Source organism: Triticum dicoccoides, chromosome 2A (genome assembly GCF_002162155.2).
Source record: "Triticum dicoccoides isolate Atlit2015 ecotype Zavitan chromosome 2A, WEW_v2.0, whole genome shotgun sequence".
In the NCBI taxonomy this organism is placed as follows: domain Eukaryota; kingdom Viridiplantae; phylum Streptophyta; class Magnoliopsida; order Poales; family Poaceae; genus Triticum; species Triticum dicoccoides.
Window position 1 is genome coordinate 658,923,164 of NC_041382.1, and position 19,255 is coordinate 658,942,418.

The 19,255-nt window shown below is 46.8% G+C and overlaps 2 protein-coding genes across 2 annotated transcripts; one reads left to right on the forward strand and one right to left on the reverse strand.

The window, feature by feature from the left end:
- Nucleotides 1–8,433: 8,433 nt before the first annotated feature.
- LOC119358055 (homeobox-leucine zipper protein ROC4-like) lies at nt 8,434–14,395 on the forward strand. The gene is made up of 9 exons (XM_037624774.1): nt 8,434–8,574; nt 8,709–8,902; nt 8,994–9,111; nt 9,231–9,899; nt 9,994–10,095; nt 10,194–10,421; nt 11,692–11,854; nt 11,945–12,315; nt 13,511–14,395. Exons 1-9 carry the CDS (start codon nt 8,434–8,436, stop codon nt 13,871–13,873), a joined length of 2,349 nt encoding a protein of 782 aa, XP_037480671.1. The 3' UTR covers nt 13,874–14,395.
- A 432-nt stretch (nt 14,396–14,827) lies between these two features.
- LOC119356035 (replication factor C subunit 4) lies at nt 14,828–18,898 on the reverse strand. The gene is made up of 7 exons (XM_037622930.1): nt 18,682–18,898; nt 18,482–18,588; nt 18,295–18,396; nt 17,274–17,469; nt 15,666–15,794; nt 15,390–15,584; nt 14,828–15,309 (listed from the first exon to the last, which is right to left on the reverse strand). Exons 1-7 carry the CDS (start codon nt 18,844–18,846, stop codon nt 15,202–15,204), a joined length of 1,002 nt encoding a protein of 333 aa, XP_037478827.1. The 5' UTR covers nt 18,847–18,898; the 3' UTR covers nt 14,828–15,201.
- Between the last annotated feature and the right edge of the window lie 357 nt (nt 18,899–19,255).

Sequence of the window (19,255 nt, forward strand, 5' to 3'; positions counted from 1 at the left end):
ATGATTTCATCTACCTAGAATCTTATACACTTGAGAGAAGTTGCATATCTAGATGATATCCTTTCTTTCACGTCCACCTTGTCTTTCTTATGTTATTTCTTTGGTGGCTCCGTGAAAGCTTTTGCCTTGAGTGCGTGTCTTCTATCGTTGCATCTTGATGCGCTCTTGTGTGGTGAACATTATTTTCCTCATGCTTATCTTTACGAGGTTTTTGCCATCTTAATTGGCATCCCTCGTCTTGATGCGCCTTTCATCTTCTATCTTCACCGCGGGTTGTCACAAGCATATGTTCTCTATATGCTTATTAGTAAGCTTGTGAACCCATTTGCTTGTTGCGTGTGGGAATGATAGGCCTTGCACTGTGTTGCCTCATTCTTTCAAGACTTTATTGATGCTTAATGCTCATCCGTACATTAGTCTTCTCAAGTGCATTGCCTTGACTCACACACATCATTTTGGTTGAGCCCATTCTTAAGTTGCCTCTTTCACTTATTGCTCAACCATGTGTTTGTTACATGTACTAGGCTTAGTTTCCTATATGCTCACTTGCACTTGTTTTAAGTTTCTATTGATTTTGGCGGAGCTGTGATCCTATTTTGTGCACTTTGTTTCCAAATTCAAATATTCTTATGTGTGCACAAATCATGGGGAGCCTCTCTAGTTCCTTTAGAACACTCCTTTGCTCATATCATAATATCTTTTATTCATGTAGCTCGTAGGATCATTTTCCTAGTTGGTTCAATTGGTATCTTTTGATAGCTTGCTTCAATAGATATCTTTTGATTGCTTGATTGCTTGTTTCTCTCTTTGTTATGTCTTTGTGGCATATCTTCCTTTTGCAATCTTTGGGCCTCAATATAGTTTGTCTTCCTCCAAGTATTTACCGTTGGATGTGTGTATTGCATTCCGCTCTCTTGTTGAGAAATACACAATTTATGGAGGAACACAGGCCTTCTAAGCTTTTAGCCCATTTTGGCAATCGATGCCAATGGGGGAGAAGTTTCAGAGAGTTTTGTGGAGAAGTTTAGAGAGTTGTCTCTTCTGGCTTTGGTTTGTTCCTAAGCATACGCATCTCCTACGCATGCATTATTGGTTGTTGCATTGCTTGGTGATGCATAATTCCTTATATAAACTCTCTTGAAAGTGATTGTCATCAATTACCAAAATGGGGGAGATTGAAAGGACATACGGTGCCCCCATGTGTGGTTTTGGTAATTGATGACATTCTCTATGGACTAATGGTTGCATTGAGTTATATTTGAAGGATTTTTCCATAAGCATTTCTTGAAGTCCATGTGTTGGTTTCAAGGAGTTTATGGGTTGACCAAGGTGCTATTAAGGAATTATCCAAAGATTGGTCATGTGAGTGTTGAGCTTATTGCAAGCATGTCTTGAAGAAGAAGATTGTGTGATCATTCATGTTTACCTTCAAGACATCATCCAAACAAAGAGAGTTGGAAAGATTCAAGGTTGATCAAGACTCAGTCAAGAGTGAATCAAGTTGATCAACTCACAAAGAGTAGAAGATGTACCGAGAGGGATCAAGTGATCCCATGGTATGGTAAGCATTGTCCATTGCACTTTGTGTACTAACCCATGGTCTATGTGAGAGTCTATGTGGGGTTAGGTACGTGTCCATGGGCTTGCGTCAAGAGGATGATATCATACAACCCATGGGAAGGATGACATCAAGTGGTGATCGTCATCAAGATTGCCGTGTGCAAGTTCAAGTGGATAATCACGAAGAGATCAAGTGCTTGAAGCTTTCCATCCATTGTGGTGTCAATGGACTTGTGAAGATGTGCCGAAGAGTGGCTCACCCATAGTGGAGTATGGGGGAGCAATCATCTAGTCTCCATTGACCCAACGCAATCAAGAAAGGTGGTCCATCTTGAGGAGGACAAGATCATCATCATCTAGCTCAAGTGGATCATGTGCAAGGCAAAGGTTTGCCCTTGATAGGTTTTCTATTTTACCGGTCTCATGCTGGTAGTTGGGAGACCGGGTTATAGGATCGATAGCCGTACTATCAAGGGGGGCTCTCAAGTGAGTAGCTTGATCGTATCGTTCGTCGAGAACTCAAACCATTGCATCCTTGCATCATGTTTCTTGGTTCTTGTTTGGTTCTCTTTGTGAGTCTTAGAGCTTATGGTCATCTTGATGACAAGCTTGAGTTCATCGAAAATGGAGTTTGCATGCGTCTTCTATGATGTTTTCGGTGTTGGAGGTTTTACCAGTCTTATCCGAGGAAGGGTTCTCACCATTTTCTTTTGGGCCTTTTCTCATTTGCTTCTTATTGGTATTTCTATCAAGATCGTGTTAGACCTTGTCGCTAGCTTTCCAACAAACTTGGTTTCGTTGAATTCGGAGTCCGTTTACAGAAGTTATGGATGTTTTTGTAAAGGCTGCAACGGTACTACCATGGCTAGAGCGGATGTAATTTTTTACTACCGCTCCAGAGCAGTACTACCGCGGCTCCTGAGCGGTAGTACCACTCCAGAGCAGTACTACCGCGGCTCCTAAGCAGTAGTACCGCTCCAGACCAAAATCTCGTGTTTTGCTCAGCGGAAGTAGGCACGGAAGTATTTTTTTTGTACCGCTCGCAAGCAGTAGTACCGCTACCATTTGCGGTAGTACCGTGAGGTCGAGCGGTAGTACCGTGAGGACGAGCGGTAGTACCGCTCTGGCGGTTCTACTGGCCTTTTGCCTTCTCGCTGTTGTTTTTCAAAGGGGTACTTCCGCCCTAGCAGTAGTACCGCTCCTTGGAGCGGTAGTACCGCTCTGTGCGGGCTGTGAGCATAATGGTTGGATTTTTCCCCACCTATAAAAGGGGGTCTTCTTCCCCAATGAACCTTATCCTTTTTAGCTCGTGTTCTTCCCCCATTGTTGACCTTCTTCGAGCTTGCTAACTCTCAATCCCTCCAATGATTCTTGCTAGTTCTTGAGGGAAAAGAGAGAGGAGATCTAGATCCACATTTCCACCAATCACTTTCTCCTCTAAGTGAGGGGAACCCCTTGGATCTAGATCTTGGAGTTCTTCGTGTTCTTATTTCGTTCTTCCTCTCATTTCCCCCCTAGCATTAGTTGCTTTGGTGGGATTTGAAAGAGAAGGACTTGGGCACTCCGTGTGCCCTTGCCATTGCATTTGGTGCATCGGTTTGAGTTCTCCACGGTGATACGTGGAAGTGAAGTTTGAGAAGCTTATTACTCTTGGGTGTTTGGTCACCCTAGAGCTTGTTCCTCTTGGGTGCCTTGGCGCCCTAGACGGTTGGTGGTGTTCGGAGCTCAATCATTGTGGTGTAATGCTCCGGGCCAGCGTCAGGGTCTCCAATTAGGTTGTCGAGATCGCCCCGAGCAATTTGACGGGTACCGGTGACTGCCCCCAAGGGTTACCAAAGTGTACGGGTTCGGTGACCACCCCCAAGGGTTGCCATTTGTACGGGTTCGGTGACCGCCCTCAAGGGTCCCTTAGTGGAATCACGGCATCTTGCATTGTGCGAGGGCGTGAGGAGATTACGGTGGCCCTAGTGGCTTCTTGGGGAGCATTGTGCCTCCACACCGCTCCAAACGGAGATTAGCATCCGCAAGGGTGTGAACTTCGGGATACATCGTCGTCTCCGCGTGCCTCGGTTATCTCTTACCCGAGCTCTTTACTTATGCACTTTACCTTGTGATAGCCATATTGGTTCTTGTCATATATCTTGCTATCACCTAGTAGTTTATCTTGCTTATCATAAGTTGTTGGTGCTCATAGGTGAGCCTAGTTGTTATAGGTTTTGTGCTTGACAAATTAACCGCTAGGTTTATTCCGCATTTGTTCAAGCCTAAACCGTACTTATTTTAAAAGCGCCTATTCACCCCCCCCCCCTCTAGGCGACATCCACGATCTTTCAGATGGTTACTGCTTTTTATAGAGATTTGTATACGACAGAGGGGGTGTCAGATATGTACCATGTGCTTCAACATGTCCCCAGGAAAGTAACGCCTCAGATGAATGAGATGCTAACGGCTCCATATACAACAGAGGAGGTGAAGAAGGCGCTTTTCCAGATGGGCCCTACAAAGTCACCGGGGCCGGATGGCTTCCCAGTTCACTTTTACCAGAGGCATTGGGATATATGTGGTGATGAAGTGACGGAAGAAGTTTTCGTATAATTAGTGGGGAGGAGAGTGCAACATGTGTTAATGATACATTATTGGTGCTTATCCCCAAGGTGATGAACCCCACTCTCCTTACCCAATTCCGGCCCATCAGTTTATGCAATGTCATATACAAGATTGCTTCCAAGGTTGTTGCAAACAGGTTAAAAACTATCTTGCCCGACATCTTATCAGAGGAGCAGTCCGCTTTTATTCCAGGCCAGCTTATAACTGATAATATTATTTGTGCTTACGAGTGCTTACATTTTATGAAGAGGAGCAGGTCCAGGTCAAACAGCCATTGCGCACTGAAGTTGGACATGATGAAAGCATATGACAAAGTGGAATGGTCGTATCTCAAGGCAATGATGATCAAGTTTGGCTTTGCACATCAGTGGGTAGACATCATCATGAGTATGATTAATTCAGTCTCTTTCTCAGTGTCATTTAATGGAGAGAAACTTGAGTCTTTTACACCATCACGAGGTATTCGACAGGGAGATCCGATATCCCCCTACCTCTTCTTGATCGCAGTAGAGGGCCTTACGTGCCTACTTAAAACCAGTTCTCGGTCATCTGTGTTGGGTGGGATCAAGGTGGCAACTACAACTCCGGTTCTAAATCACCTCCTATTTGCGGAATAGCCTGTTGTTGTTCAAGCCGAGTAATGAGGGGGCAGTAGCGGTTTCAAACCTATTGGATGTTTATTGTAAGGCATCGGGGCAGAAAATCAGCCATGATGAATCATCAATATTTTTTAGTAAGAGATGTCCACAACAACTGAGAGATAGCATCAAGGCAACTCTGAATGTTCAGAACAAATCTCTAAATGAGCGTTACTTGGGCATGCCACTGATGTTGGCCAGTCAAAGATGGACACATTCAAATACCTGAGAGATCGGGTGTGGGAGAAGGTGAAAGGATGGATGGAGAAGCTTTTGTTGGCGGGGGAAAGGAGGTGCTCATCAAGGCAGTGGCTCAAGCACTGCTAGTTTATTCCATGGCATGTTTCAGGATTCCGAGGGGACTCTGTGAGAACATAACCTCCATCATTCGCCAGTTTTGGTGGGGGAGTAAGGCCGGCAAACGAAAACCAGCATGGGTGGCATGGGATACTATGACACGGACGAAGCACCTAGGGGGGCTCGGTTTCAGGGATATGGAGATTTTTAACCTAGCCTTACTCGCAAGACAGGCCTGGAGAGTTTTGACAGAAGCAACATCACTGAGTGCGCGAATTTTGAAGGCCTCGTATTTCCCCCAGACTTCCATTCTAGAGGCGGAGCTTGGGGGCAGACCCTCGCAAATCTGGCGAGCAATTCTGGACGGAAGGGATATGCTAAAGTTGGGTATAGTCCGGCGAATTAGCAACGGGCAAACGACTGAAGTTTGGACACAAAAATGGATTCCGAGACCGGGAATGATGAGACCGGTGTCACCGTTAACACAAAATCCGCCGCGCTTGGTATCGGAGTTTATCATTGTCTATGAGGCCACTTGGAATGAGCAACTTGTCCGGTCTGTCTTTTTACCTATCTATGCAGAAGCAATACTGTCTATCCCTCTATGTACTCGCGACATGGAAGATTTCTGGGCATGGAGTGGAGAAAAGAAGGGTAATTTTTCTGTAAAATCGGCCTATAGACTGATTGTGCAAGCAAGGTTGGCGAGAGAGCAGGGAAGTGGAGATAACACATCAGCATCTGGCAACACGGGTAATGAATGGACTAGGTTATGGAGGACGGACGTGCCACCGAAGGTGAGGCTGTTCCTATGGCGGTTTGCACGCTGCTCCATTCCAACAGCGGAACTACTCCACCATAGAAACATGTCGACTACATCTACATGTGTGTTTTGTGGTGCCAGGGATTCATGGAGGCATGCTTTGCTTGAGTGTCCGATGGCAAGCAGTGTGTGGGCTCTATCTGACGATGCTCTTGTCGAACATATGAGTCAGCATGATGGTAAAAATGCGAGGGAATGAATTTTTGCTTTGAAGGATGCCCTCTCGCATGAACGTTTTGTACGTATAACGATTACCTTGTGGGCAGTTGGGCAGCCAGGAGGAAAGCTATATATGAGGATATATTCTAGAGTCCTCCCACAACACACTCTTTCATTAATTCATTCCTGAGTGATCTTCATGTGATCAAGAACCTGAGCGACAAAGTGGTGCAGGCCAGAATGGCGTGACCAACTCAGTGGTTGTAGCTGCCATTGGGTACATCCAAAAAAAATGTTGATGCAGCTTGCATGGGAAGTTCAAACGTTGGTGCGGTAGCGGCGATGTGCAGGAGCAGGGAATGGCTCTTTCTTGGTGCATCCACCGTCGTGGTCAAGAGTATCTCCGATCCTACGACACTAGAAGCCATGGCACCCAAGGAATCGACAGCACTAGCAGAAGATCTTCATTTGCAAGCGATTCACGTGGCGACTGATTGCATGGACGTGGTGAACGATATTAAGTAGAAGAGTAGCCCGAGCTATGGGGCTATCATACATGAGATCATAGAGTACTCTAGTAGCTTTGATTTATGTACTTTTGTTCACGAGTTTAGGAGCTTGAATTTCAAAACTCACAATCTAGCGAAGCATGCTTTGGGACTGGGGATAGGTCGCCATATTTGGTTAGGCCACCCCGGTGATCTTATTTTCGTCCTTGTAAACAGTGTGACTGTTTAATAAAAGCTACACATGATTGTCAAAAGAAAAAAGATAGGAGCCCTCCCCCTCTTCGGCACCATCTTTTTGTTAAGGAGGCAATAGCATGACTTTGGAGGATTCCTCACAAGAATTTCCTTAAATTGATACCGAAAATTATAACAGTGACATTTCAAAACACCTTCAACATTAGCAGGAAGTCATCAAATCAGGACTAGCAGGACAGAGCGACAGCGATTGTTTGATTACACCGGTGTGAAGACGACTCCAACGTGGATCGCCAAAACGGACGTCATCAAATGTTTGTGAACACGTTCGCACAAGTAGAGGGCAATTCCAACGCGGATCACCAAAATGTCGCGCGAAAGATAGGGATACGAGGCACGCCAATGGTTAGAATGGCAATTATGGTTTTCGCTACAAGATGGCAACCGAAATAATCAAAATCAGTAGTATGTGCTGGAGTAGCATACTACTCGTACTGATTTGTGTGGATGGATCTACCTTCGAAACAGTTTGGAAGAAAAGGAAAACTCGAGCTCTCTTGTGGTGGGGCGCATGTGGATGGGCAGGCCAGCAGCACCCCATCCCATCAAGCCATCAGGCGTGACAGACAGGAGCACGTCGCGCGCGCCTCGCCGGCTGATCCGACGGGTCAGCCCCGTCGTCGCCCGACTCGCAAGTCGCAAGGCTGTCCTCACCCCGCAGGCCTGCAGCGCCTCGGTTCCTGCCCACCCCGGCATCCACGAGATCCGGGCTTTCGTTGCGCTTGGGTACGCGCACCACCTACGGGCAGTAGCATCGTGCGGGGAAGCGTCGCCGCCGTGGCAGGGGCCACGCACATCGTCACGCCTTCCCGTTCTCCGAAACGACTGGCATGCGTCCGCCGGATCATGCATGCTCTCGCCGTCGCTGTGACGCCACGGACAGGCGGTTACGGTGGCAGGCAGGCAGGCACCGACACGGCACCGGCAGAGCTCGCCTTTTGACCTCACTGCGGCAGCCGGCAGGGTCCACGCCTCTCCGTGCGGGAAAAGGAGGAGCCAGCCCAGCAGCAGATCGGCGGGCGGGCGAGCGAGCAAGAGAGACAACGGCAGAAAGGCGGGGATACGATGCGGTAACAAGCGGACAAAGCAGCAAGGAAAAGCCTCGGCGCTCAAAGCAGAAGGTTTTGCCATTGCCATGCAAGAGAGCTCAGAGAGAGAGAGAGAGAGAGAGAGAAACCCCAGAAGCGAACAAAACCCCGACCCACTTGAGTTTCACCGCCCCGTCCGTCCGCTCGCTCGCCCACGCCGCTCCACCTTCTTTCTTTCTTCCCCTGCTCTCCCACGCACGCACGCACGCGACGAGGCGGGCACTGCTCCGGTCCACGGGGTGCTCCGCCTGCCGATCAGTCCCATCGCGGCGCATCGCGCATCGTCTTGTCTTCGCGGCCAAGCTTTCTTTCGGCCCCGGCCTGGTCTGGTCCTATATTTTAACGGAAGGCGTGAGGGAGTGGTTGAAGAAAACTGGTTGACGCCAGACGCAGCGTCGCGCCCGAGAAGCACGCGCTTCACTGCGCTGCCGCAGGCTTTGCCCTGCCTTCTTGCCTCTCTCTCTCGCTTCTCCTCCCAGATGCCGAGGGAAAAGGGAATGGCCTTTTGGGGTTTCTTCGACGGCGACGGCGACGACGGCGGACCTGCGCCCGGCATGAACGAGTTCCCCTACTACGCCGCCGCCGGCCCGGGCGCCCTCGCCTCCTCCTCCCTCTCGCCGCCGTCCTCCCTCGCGCCGGTACGCGCACTCTTACTCCACGTGCTGTAGTAGCAACTACTCGGGGTTTCTTCTTCTTTGCGTGGTCCGGTCCGGCGATCGCGAAAGGCGTGCCTTTTTCTTTTCTTTAATCCCTTTCCCGTGGCTAACCGCAGGCCGGCGACGGCCGCGGCTTCGTGAAGGTGGAGGACGGCAGCCGGTCGATGACAGACCACCTCCACGCCGTCTCCGGAGGCGATGCCGGCGGCGGCGAGGACGGCGAGGCCGCGCCAGAGCTCGACCACCGCGGCAAGCGCAAGAGGCCCGCCAACGCGCGCCACACCCCTCGGCAGATCCATGAGCTCCAAGCGTACGCGCACGCACCCATACATTAAAAAAGGAAATTCCGCTCATGTCGTGTCCACTTCTTTGATCATGCATGCCGCTGTTCATCGGCGCAGGTTGTTCGAGCAATGCCCCCACCCGGACGAGAAGCAGCGGGCGGCGCTGGGCAAGAGGGTCCGCCTCCAGCCGAGTCAGGTCAAGTTCTGGTTCCAGAACCGGCGCACGCAGTTGAAGGTAGTGATTCTTAACCAATCTAGTCTTATCGACCGCTCCAACATTCTCGATCCTTCTTCACTGGTGCACTTCTTGACACGGCTCGGCTGATTCCTCTCTGTGGTGGTTCATCTTGCAAGAGGGAATCTCTGCTGCACGAGAACCAGCAGTTGATGGCGGAGAACGGCAAGCTGCGCGCCGAGAACCTGTCCCTCAGGGTGGCAATGGCGCATCCAGTGTGTGGCGGCTGTGGCGGCCCGGTCCCAGCGATGCTTGACGAGTCGCCGTCCCTGGAGGAGGAGGACCTGCGCGTCCAGAACGCCACGCTCAAGAACGAGCTCAGCCGACTCTGCGCTCTCGCTTCCGTGTTCCTTGGCAGGTCCATTTCCTACGTGGCGGCGCCACCAACGCCAGGCTCGCCAGCGGAGCGCATTGGTTCAGTGCCGGCGACCACCGTGGCCAACTCGACGGTCACCGAGTTCACGGGCAGTCCCTCCAGCCAAACAGCGGGAATGGCGATCACGGCCATGGCGAAGGCTGGCATCGACAGGTCCGTGTTCTTGGAGCTTGCGACGAGTGCAATGGATGAGCTCGTCAAGATGGCGCAGATGGACGAGCCGTTGTGGATTCCAAATGTTCCCTTGCCTGGTTCCCTTGCCAAGGAGACGCTCAACCATGAAGTGTACTTGAGGACCTTCTCGCCAGCCATAGGGGTGAAGCCTCCGGGGTTTGTATCCGAGGCCTCTAGGGAGTCCGGCATTGTAAGCAGTGATGGCAGCGTCGAGCTTGTGGAGACTCTGTTGGATGAGGTTGCCCATCGTCGTCTCACTGTGCCCCCTGCCTTCTCGTTGCTACTCCTTGTATGTCTGAACTTACATTGCCTGTTTTGAAATCTTGCTGCAGAGACGTTGGTCCCGTTTTTTCTCGTGCATAATTGCCGAATCATCGACGATCGAGGAGATCTCTACTGGAGCTGCAGGAAGTAGAGATGGTGCATTGCTGCTTGTGAGTGTTCGTGTTGATCAGTATCCAGTGTCCATAAGCACGCCTTATAGGCACTTAATTGTACTAGCATCTAAGTGTTTCGTCTATCATTGCAACAGATGCAGGCAAAGCTGCAGGTTCTTTCGCCTCTTGTCCCTATTAGGGAGGTGACCTTTCTCAGATTCTGCAAAAAGTTGGGTGAGGGTTTCTGGGCTGTAGTGGATGTTTCCATGGATGAGTTGGTGATGGAGCAAGGCCTTGCCGTGGCATCCACCACTGCAAATATGAAGTGCCGGAGGCTGCCTTCTGGCTGTGTGGTGCAAGATACCCCCAATGGCTTCTGCAAGGTACACCATCCTCTCTACATTCACTTGGTTACATCATGTTCTTAGATTGACAATAGACAGCAATGTTAGCACGCCTGAAACTCGTCTGCCTCTGTATCCATTGATTAGTAATAGCTATGTTACTTATTTGGCTACCACCAAAATCAACCGTGCTAGTTCCACTGGTTTGCTGCTCTATGCATATGATGATCATCAGCTGGCTTGTTGCGAAATGCAAGTTTGTTCCGGTTCTCAATGACCACATGAGAATGTTCTTTTCAGAGTGTTTTTTAGTTGGTTTAGTGTGTTATTGACTGATCACCGTGCTATATAGTATTCACAAAGCCAAAAGGGTAGGCTCAGTTTTTCAATAGATTAAGTATCTGTGGTTGCAAGCCCTCCACCGCGAGTTAGGTAATCACTTGTCAGCAGAGAGAGGGTAAACAAGTGATTTGTGAATAATTAACTGGATTTATAATCCAGTATTTCTTCCAAAGCATGTGCCTTTTCTTAGTTTAATCTCGAGTCGAATTCTTGAAGCAAAAATTCTATACTAACTGCCCACAATATCATCAATTTGTCTCATTGTCGAGAATTAAAGATCTTGACCACTAAGTCTATTGTTTGTCTTCATGGAAAGTACTTTTAGTCTTTGAAAGAGGAAGGTTCAGTTATTTTTTGCACATCTAATTCACGTACTATCAGCTTTTTTTGGTGCTATCTGTCCATAAGTTGACAAGGGGTTATGTCTGCCGTTTGTGTGGCTTGTCACAAAGGCCGTGCGTGTGCAAAACGATCAGCTGTTTGTATATCAGTCATGTGAAAAAGGCCGTGCTATTTAGTTGGTTTCCTGTTTATCTTCTCTTCATCAACTCATCGTTTGTTGATTAGATGCAATCAACAGTGTGGGAAAATGTGTCAAATTATAGTTTTATTGGAATGTAATCATTCAGTACATGTTACTCCCTCTAAAGAAATATAAGAGTGTTTAGATCACTAAAGTAGTGATCTAAACACTCTTATATTTCTTTACGGAGGGAGTACAATGTAGGAGTTCATAATAGGTTAGTATCTTGAGATAGGATTAGTCTAAATTATTCTCTGCTCTTCTTCATATTAAAAAACTTGGTCAAAATATTTCAGCAAAATGTAAAAATATGATTTGCTAGCACTATACACTTACACTGTGTACCTGACACTAGTAGAATTGCACTGCAGAGCTTGAGATTGCGTTTTGGGCATGCATTCATGCACTTACGTGCTAACAGATGCACTTGAATTTGCACTGCAGGTTACATGGGTTGAACATACAGTATATGATGAATCCTCCGTGCACCAGCTCTACCGGCCTCTCCTGCGGTCTGGCCTTGCCCTTGGTGCAGGGCGGTGGCTTGCGACGCTACAGCGCCAGTATGACTGCTTGGACGTTCTCATGCCGAAGCAAGACTCGTCAGGTACAGAAATATGATAATGTGCAACATCTATGTGGCATGCTTTGCATACTTCCTTGGAATTAAAATGGCAATGTACCACATTTTTCACAGATGCCATGTTGGAAGGATCACGGAGCTTGCTGAGGTTGGCAGAGAGGATGATGGACAACTTCTGTGCGGGGGTAAGCGCATCTTCTGCTGAATGGAGCAAACTGGAGGACGTCACGGGGAGCATTGGGGAGGATGTGCGTATCATGGCATGTAGGAGTGTGGATGAACCTGGGGTGCCAGCTGGTGTGGTGCTGTGTGCTGCCACATCGGTGTGGATGCTTGTAACACCCAAACGGCTTTTCAACTTCCTGTGCAATGAGAGAACGCGGGCTGAATGGGACATCCTAAGCAAGGGTGGCCCTATGCAGGAGGTGACAAAAATCTACAAGGGGCAACAGAATGGCAACGCCGTATCTCTACTGAAGGCCACTGTGAGTATTATCTATAGCTTCGCCTAGTTAGTTGTTGCTCCTTCTATGCTTACTAGAAACATTGCATGTTTAACTGACTAGTAGTCGGGAGGCTTTTCAGTGATCTAGAAGCTGAGCTCATTCGGTGCTTTAGTCTTGGGAACAATCATCACTTTTAAGCTTTTCGGAAGAAGAAAAAACACATATACCTAAAACTTGTTTCTGTGCTCTGAATGTTTGTTCAGAAGGTGTAACATGTGTAGATATGGGTCAGGCATAGTTAATAGTACTGAGCATTGGCTGTGTGCATCGCAATGACGTAGAGGCTGGGCACGATCCTCCTTTTCAAAAAAAAAGGTTAATACTGAGCATGATGACGAATGAAGCGTGTGAAATTGGGAGTTATATTCTTGAGGAAGAACATAAAGATGTTTTCACCAGCCTTGTACCACTTCTATTCCAAAACTAAATTAGACGGTACTTTTAGGATTCATGCAGTCAAGCTTGAATTACTACAGTTGTACACAAAATCATGAAATTTACTAGTATGTTTATCAATGGAAGTACACACATAAGTGTCTTTTATAGTGTTAACTAGCATAGAACTTGAAAAGGTAATGGTCAGATGTATTTACTGGAGGAGAAATATGAAACAGCAATTATTATTTTCTTGGGCACGCATCCAAATGTGTCATTTTGTAATAGAAGAAAACAGCAAGAGACTGAAGGTTGGAAGTAAATTAGGATGTGTGTTGTATCGAAGTTAAACCAAATTAGATGTACTTTTACGATTCATGCAGTCAAAGCTTGAATTACTGCAGTTGTACACAAAATCATGAAATTTACTAGTATGTTATCAATGGAAGTGCTCGAAATCAAACGTCTAAATGATGATGCTCGGACATGTTTTTTTTAATAAGCCTACCCCAACTTGTTTGGGACTAAAGGCTTTGTTGTTGTTGTTGTTGTTGCATGCAGTCAAGTGGACACATATATGAAAACAGCAAGTTTTTTTGTTCTAAATCTGTGTGAACTTCCATCTAGTTTCTGTGAACATGTACTGTGCCATTTTGGCAGAAAATGTCATCGTGTTGTTTGATTGTTTCTGGCTTCAGGATGTTAATCATGCATGATTTGTGTGACTATCTATTCTTCCTGTCCTCCCTTTCTTTTATTTACCTCGACCCTAAATATTGTCTCACATCACATGGTACAGGCCCCAAACACCCAGCAGGACAGCAGCATCCTGATCCTACAGGAGACGTGCACAGATGCATCCAGCTCAATGGTGGTGTACACCCCAGTGGACATCCCAGCAATGCGCCGTGTCATGGGCGGGGAAGGCGACCCGGCATCGATCATGCTCTTGCCATCCGGTTTCGCCATTCTGCCCGGCGGGCCGAGCATATCTGGCGACGACGGGCACAAGACATGCGGCTCGCTGCTCACCGTGGCGTTCCAGATACTCGGGAACAGGCAGCCCACCGGGAAGCTCACCGTGGAGTCGGTGCAGACCGTGGACAGCCTCATCTCCTGCACCATCAACAGGATCAAGACGGCGCTGCGGTGCGACGCCTGAGCGAGCTCCTTTTGGCCTAGGAGCGAGCGAGCAGACGGTGAAGGGTCTTGGAGTCAAGAACGAACCGCGAAAATAGGAGTGTGGCCTTTGCTGGGTGGTAAGGACCGGGCTGGGCTGGGCAGGTCCTTAGCACAGAGCAATGGTGGTGGTTCGGGTATTGACTCGGCCTTCTCCCGGCTGTTCTCTCTCGTGACATTTGCATTTTGGACAGACAGTTGGAGGCTAGTCTTCTTAAGCTTTTGTTTGCATTTTGGCCCGGACTTGGTAGCGTTGGTGATAGCAAGATGTGATGCTTTCTGTAGGAACTCGCTCTGAATGGCAATGTTCCGTTGGCCAGATGTTCGGTTCTTTTGAGGCAGCCTTGGGTTCCAAGAATGGTATCCAGCAAGCAATCACTCATCTAGAAAGAATGAACTTTGTTAATTGTTATGTTAGGAGTATTTGTACTCCCTCTGTTTCAAAATAAGTGTCGTGGTTTTAGTTGCACAACATTCATTTTGGAACGTAGGGAGTAACATTCAACGTCATGGTGCATGGGCACTGAAATGTGAACACAAAGTAGCTGCAAACTCTGGGACATGGAGTTTCTACACTTAATTTTCCGCACACATGCAAATTTTCATGAAGAAAAAACATCCTGAATGCTCTGGCTAAAAGAAACAAAATCAATGCTAAAAGAACTGTTTTTGAAAGCATTTTCGAGTGTTGATTTTGTTAATTTTTTACCAGACCTCCACAAATGTGATTTCATCACAGAAATTTGCGCGCAGGCAGAGAAGCCCATGCAATGTTTGTTGTAAAAAAACAGTAAATTTTGAAAAAAAAAATCTGTTTTCTTTCAGATTTCACTATCCATATCAAGAGCATTTGAGCTCAGGATTAGAAGACCACTTTCGTAAACTCTGCTCATAAGTTCAGACAGTTGGACTGTAAAATTCAGACCAAAAATAAAAATGCAAGGAAATGATGAATCCATTTTCTGCCAATCCATAATTGATATGCAGTTGACTTGGATAACTGACGGTTCCTTCATGATGCTGGTACGACAGCTCAATAGACTACAAAATGACCCGAAAAATACCCAGATTAGTTCCGAAATACAGCAGCGCGTGAACCACGGATGGCTGGGCTAAAAGCACTCGAACTAAGAGGACTCAGTCTCCTCACTAGTCACTACAGGCTACAACTATATCTCCGATGCTAAACAAGCATAAATAGTTCACTTCAGCGAAGAACTATCTTACACACTGAGATACCACGACAGAGTAGCGATAAAACAGGCTATGCATGACAACACTGTTAACTGATGTCAGAGCAGCTGCACAGCGTTAGGCCTTTGCTGTTTCTCTCACCAGAGCAAACTTGGCCAGAAGGCCAGAAAGCTGAAGGAATGACCCGACGCCGTCACAGATCCTCATGTGCGCAAATCCGGTTTCCTGTGCGAACATACAAACATGAAATTTTAGTTGACGGGATAAATCACAAGACACGAGAGCATAAACAAGACAGGGTTTACCTTCAGCAACTCCAGCTTCAGAAATTCAGCCATGTCATAGTTCTTGATGACACGGAAGAGAGTAGTGATTATGTCGGTAGGAGAGTAGCCCAAATCATAGAGTTGCTTTAGGCCAGAGCAGGCCTCATCAAACTTCCCATCTAGTACATTTTTCACCATACTCTTGACATGCAAGGGATGTGGTTGATCGCAAACCTAGAACAAGTTCATCGTTACTGTTAATTGAAAAAGTATTGGAGAATTCAGATGATGCAAAATGAGATAACTCGTGCCAACCTTGAACACATTTTCTTGATTAACAAAACGGAACCCACTGACTGTAGCTTGCAAATTGTTCAAAGCTTGTCTCATGTCACCATCAGCAGTAAAAATGATGGCTTCAAGACCTTCTGGCACATAAGGGACCTTCATTGAACAAGAATAGAAAGATACGGTTAAAAAAGGGCACCCCAGAACTAACAAACAGAACATATAGGGGTGTTAGGATCACACCCTAATTCAAGGATTAACCAACATACAGGCAATAAGAACAATATAGTGGTATCAACATGATCAAATGGATTTCAACACTACAAAATAAAAAAAAAAACAACTGGAAGTTGCCTGTTTGCAGTTTTGCGGGTAGGTAAGCTCCTGGAGGTTTCATATTAGCCATCCTTGTTACCAAAATGCAAAATACTCCCTCTTAACTTGCGAAAACATCTTATGTTGTGGGACGGAGGGAGTAATAAGTTTCTAGATCCAACAACTCAGTCTGTTCAACAGTTTAGGATGACCAATAGGATATGCACCTCTTGACTCAGACCAGTGAGCCTTGAAGTACATTCAGTAAAGTAGTTGCGCAGGTACTTGCTAAGGCCAAACTGACTTATCCTCATGGGATAGGCAAAGTGCATGCTTTTTTTTAACTATATAATTACAGGATTATTATCAGTTCAAAGTAACATCCACTCCACATGCAGTAGTTGCCGTACAATCTTAATTAATTGGTTCAGAAAATAACAACCTCTTCAGCAAGAACACTAAAGTAGCATTAAAATATTTATCTGACCCCATTACTTGTGATATTAGGATCGGAAGCATTCACGGTTAAATACCATATCGGCAGCAAAGCATCTACATGTTTAGGTAAGAATTAAGACCAGTAGTCAAGCAACCAAATTGTGTAATGACACCAGCAAGACGCATATCTCAATTGCTGCTCATGGTGGTTGGAATCAGTACCCTGAATTACAGCTACTTATCAGCACTCCAAATTAGCTCTCCAAGTAGGAGATACTTCTTCATAATACCAAATTAAGCTTCTTGGTTATTTATTAAGGTACCCTGTAATTCTTATACAGTTGCAGTTCTGCCTTTCCCGCTGGTAAAGAGAAAGGCTAATTTCATTTTCCTTAACTGCAGAACAGGACTGTCATCTGAGTGCTCTTATATAATTATTAGTAATATTAATATATGTATTACAATCATTATGCTCAGATGACAAGCAGGGTGAAAGGTCAAAAGTAAACGGCAGACGATATTATAAATAAATAAGAACAATTAATACATGCAAACATATCCTCAATGTTTAAAAAAATAACAAAACATATGTAGGATCATGTATCAGAAAGGGGTTCTCTTAATCTTCAATTAGTGACAAAGCACCTTAAATTGATAATAATTCAAGGTGGTTGGAAAATTATGCGTATGAGTAAGGGTTTCAGCAGTTCTCACGCATAAAACATCCAGGAGTCCACATTGGGTAAATATTTTGGACAGTTATGGCTGTATGAATGAACAGTTAAGTACCAGCTTTATCTTCTAGCTAAGACAACAAAGACACTACCCTCCAACAGCTAAGTCCTTGCAAAGTAGGCAACTACCAGAGCTACTAAACATTACCTTCTCAGCAGCAACCACGATCATAAGGCGGCCAAGGATCTCCTGATCTGAAAGCCTCGAGAACCGGACAATAGCGCAGCGACTTTGGATGGGTTCAATGATTTTAGATGAAGTATTGCAGGCAAGAGCAAATCTTGTGGTGTTGGAATAAATCTCCATGGTTCTTCTCAGTGCTTGCTGTGCCCCTGTTGTCATGCTGCACGTAGCAAGTGTGAGGCACAAACAGAAACTAAAAACATACTCCCTCTGTAAAGAAATATAAGAGGGTTTAGATCACTAGTGATCTAAACGCTCTTATATTTCTTTACGGAGGGAGTAGCTACCTATATCACTGAACAACATTTCGAGCCATAATTCAAGCTCTTCAAAATATTGTAATACTACACTTGCAGATTGAGTTGCCATCCATACCATGTGTCACTATGATGATAAACATTCTGGTGCGATATTCATGGCAGAGTGTCTGGTTTTTAGAGCAATGCCCATTGACATGTCCATTTGTATTCTGTTTAGGGGCAATTGACAGGTCCGTGTTTATTCAGTAAGCTCTGATGAGTGGGCCCGCCATGTCAGATTTTGCTATCAAATGTGAGGTTTGGGTGCTGTGTGAATAGTTAGAGCGAGACTTGTTGTTCCATGAAAAAATGCTCAAAAGGTGTGATGAATTGTTAAAATCTCTGCTGAAGTTCTGGTTCCATGAAAAAAGACTCAAAAGGTGTGATAAATTGTTAAAATTTCTGCTGCAGTTGTGGTTCTAAGTAATTCATTATTATGTTTTAATATATACATGTAGGGTTTCCCCTGCATATTTTCATAGAAAAATATGATAACCCCTATCTAGTTCATTATAATGATGACCTGTCATTGGTGCATAATCTAGAACAAATCATGACATTCTGAGTGTGAAACCAAACGATGATGAGCTAGAAACAAGGTAACTAACATGTCTTTTTGTTTCTCGGGCTATCAGCTTATCACCGACATCACACAGGTCTGAATCCCACTCTGGGGATGGCATTACCTGTCAGCCTCGTCCAGTATGACGATCTTGTGCCGTCCGGGCGGCAGTGTGACCTTCTTCTGCGCGAACATCTTGATCTTGTTCCTCACCACATCAAGCCCCCTGCAAAAGCACGGATCGACCATCAGACAACAAATCCATACAGCCACGAGACGCCAGTACAAAATCAAGTCAAGGCGGCAGCAACCTGTCGTCCGAGGCGTTGAGCTCGAGCACTCCCTCGCGGTAGCTGGGCCCGAGCATCTCGTGGGCCAGCGCCAGGATGCTCGTCGTCTTCCCGGTCCCCGGAGGCCCCTGGCGAAAAAAGGCATGGGAGGAGAGGAGACGGGGTGAGTTTTCCATGTTGCGAGAGTGCGCGCGCAAGGTGTTCGGGGAAATGGCGCTTACGGAGAGGATGAGGTTGGGCATGTTGCCGTCGCGGGCGATGACCTCGAGGCGGCTGACGGCGTCGGCGTTGCCGACGACATCGGCGACGCGGCTGGGGCGGTACTTCTCCACCCACGGGATGTCGTACGTGTCGGCGGGGGCGGCGGCGGAGGAGGAGGCGGCCATGGCGCTGGGGTGGGGTTGAGCGGAGGGAGGGAGGGAAAAGTGGGGAAATTGCCGGGCCAGCGGCGGGAGGGTTTTCATTTCGGCCCTCGGTCGCTCTCAAGGCGACGGCCCGGGTGGACGGCTGCGATCGACCACACGAATCTGGAGGTGGGTCTTTCTGCTGTCTCTTTCATTTTTACATCTCTTTCCCACCCTTATTGTGGAGCCAAATTCGGTTTGGCTTGTGCGGCACGGGAAATGCTTGTGGAAAAGAACATAAGGATACTCATCTCCGCTCACGGATTACCAATAACACACTGCTAATGATGGTGTCAGCTAACCGCTTGAAGTTGACAAGACAATCAGTAGTTTGTTGAAGATCCACGTGCGTACGATGAAGACGACGAACTCTATACCTATGTGTGAATAA

Coding starts and splice junctions, on each gene's coding strand:
- LOC119358055 (XM_037624774.1), top strand. CDS start 8,434: ATGGCCTTTTGGGGTTTCTTCGACGGCGACGGCGACGACGGCGGACCT. Junction 8,575..8,708: donor CGCCGTCCTCCCTCGCGCCG/GTACGCGCACTC, acceptor GGCTAACCGCAG/GCCGGCGACGGCCGCGGCTT. Junction 11,855..11,944: donor GCCGAAGCAAGACTCGTCAG/GTACAGAAATAT, acceptor CATTTTTCACAG/ATGCCATGTTGGAAGGATCA.
- LOC119356035 (XM_037622930.1), bottom strand. CDS start 18,846: ATGGCCGCCTCCTCCTCCGCCGCCGCCCCCGCCGACACGTACGACATC. Junction 17,470..18,294: donor ATACTGGACGAGGCTGACAG/GTAATGCCATCC, acceptor TGCTACGTGCAG/CATGACAACAGGGGCACAGC. Junction 15,585..15,665: donor ATCAAGAAAATGTGTTCAAG/GTTGGCACGAGT, acceptor AACTTGTTCTAG/GTTTGCGATCAACCACATCC.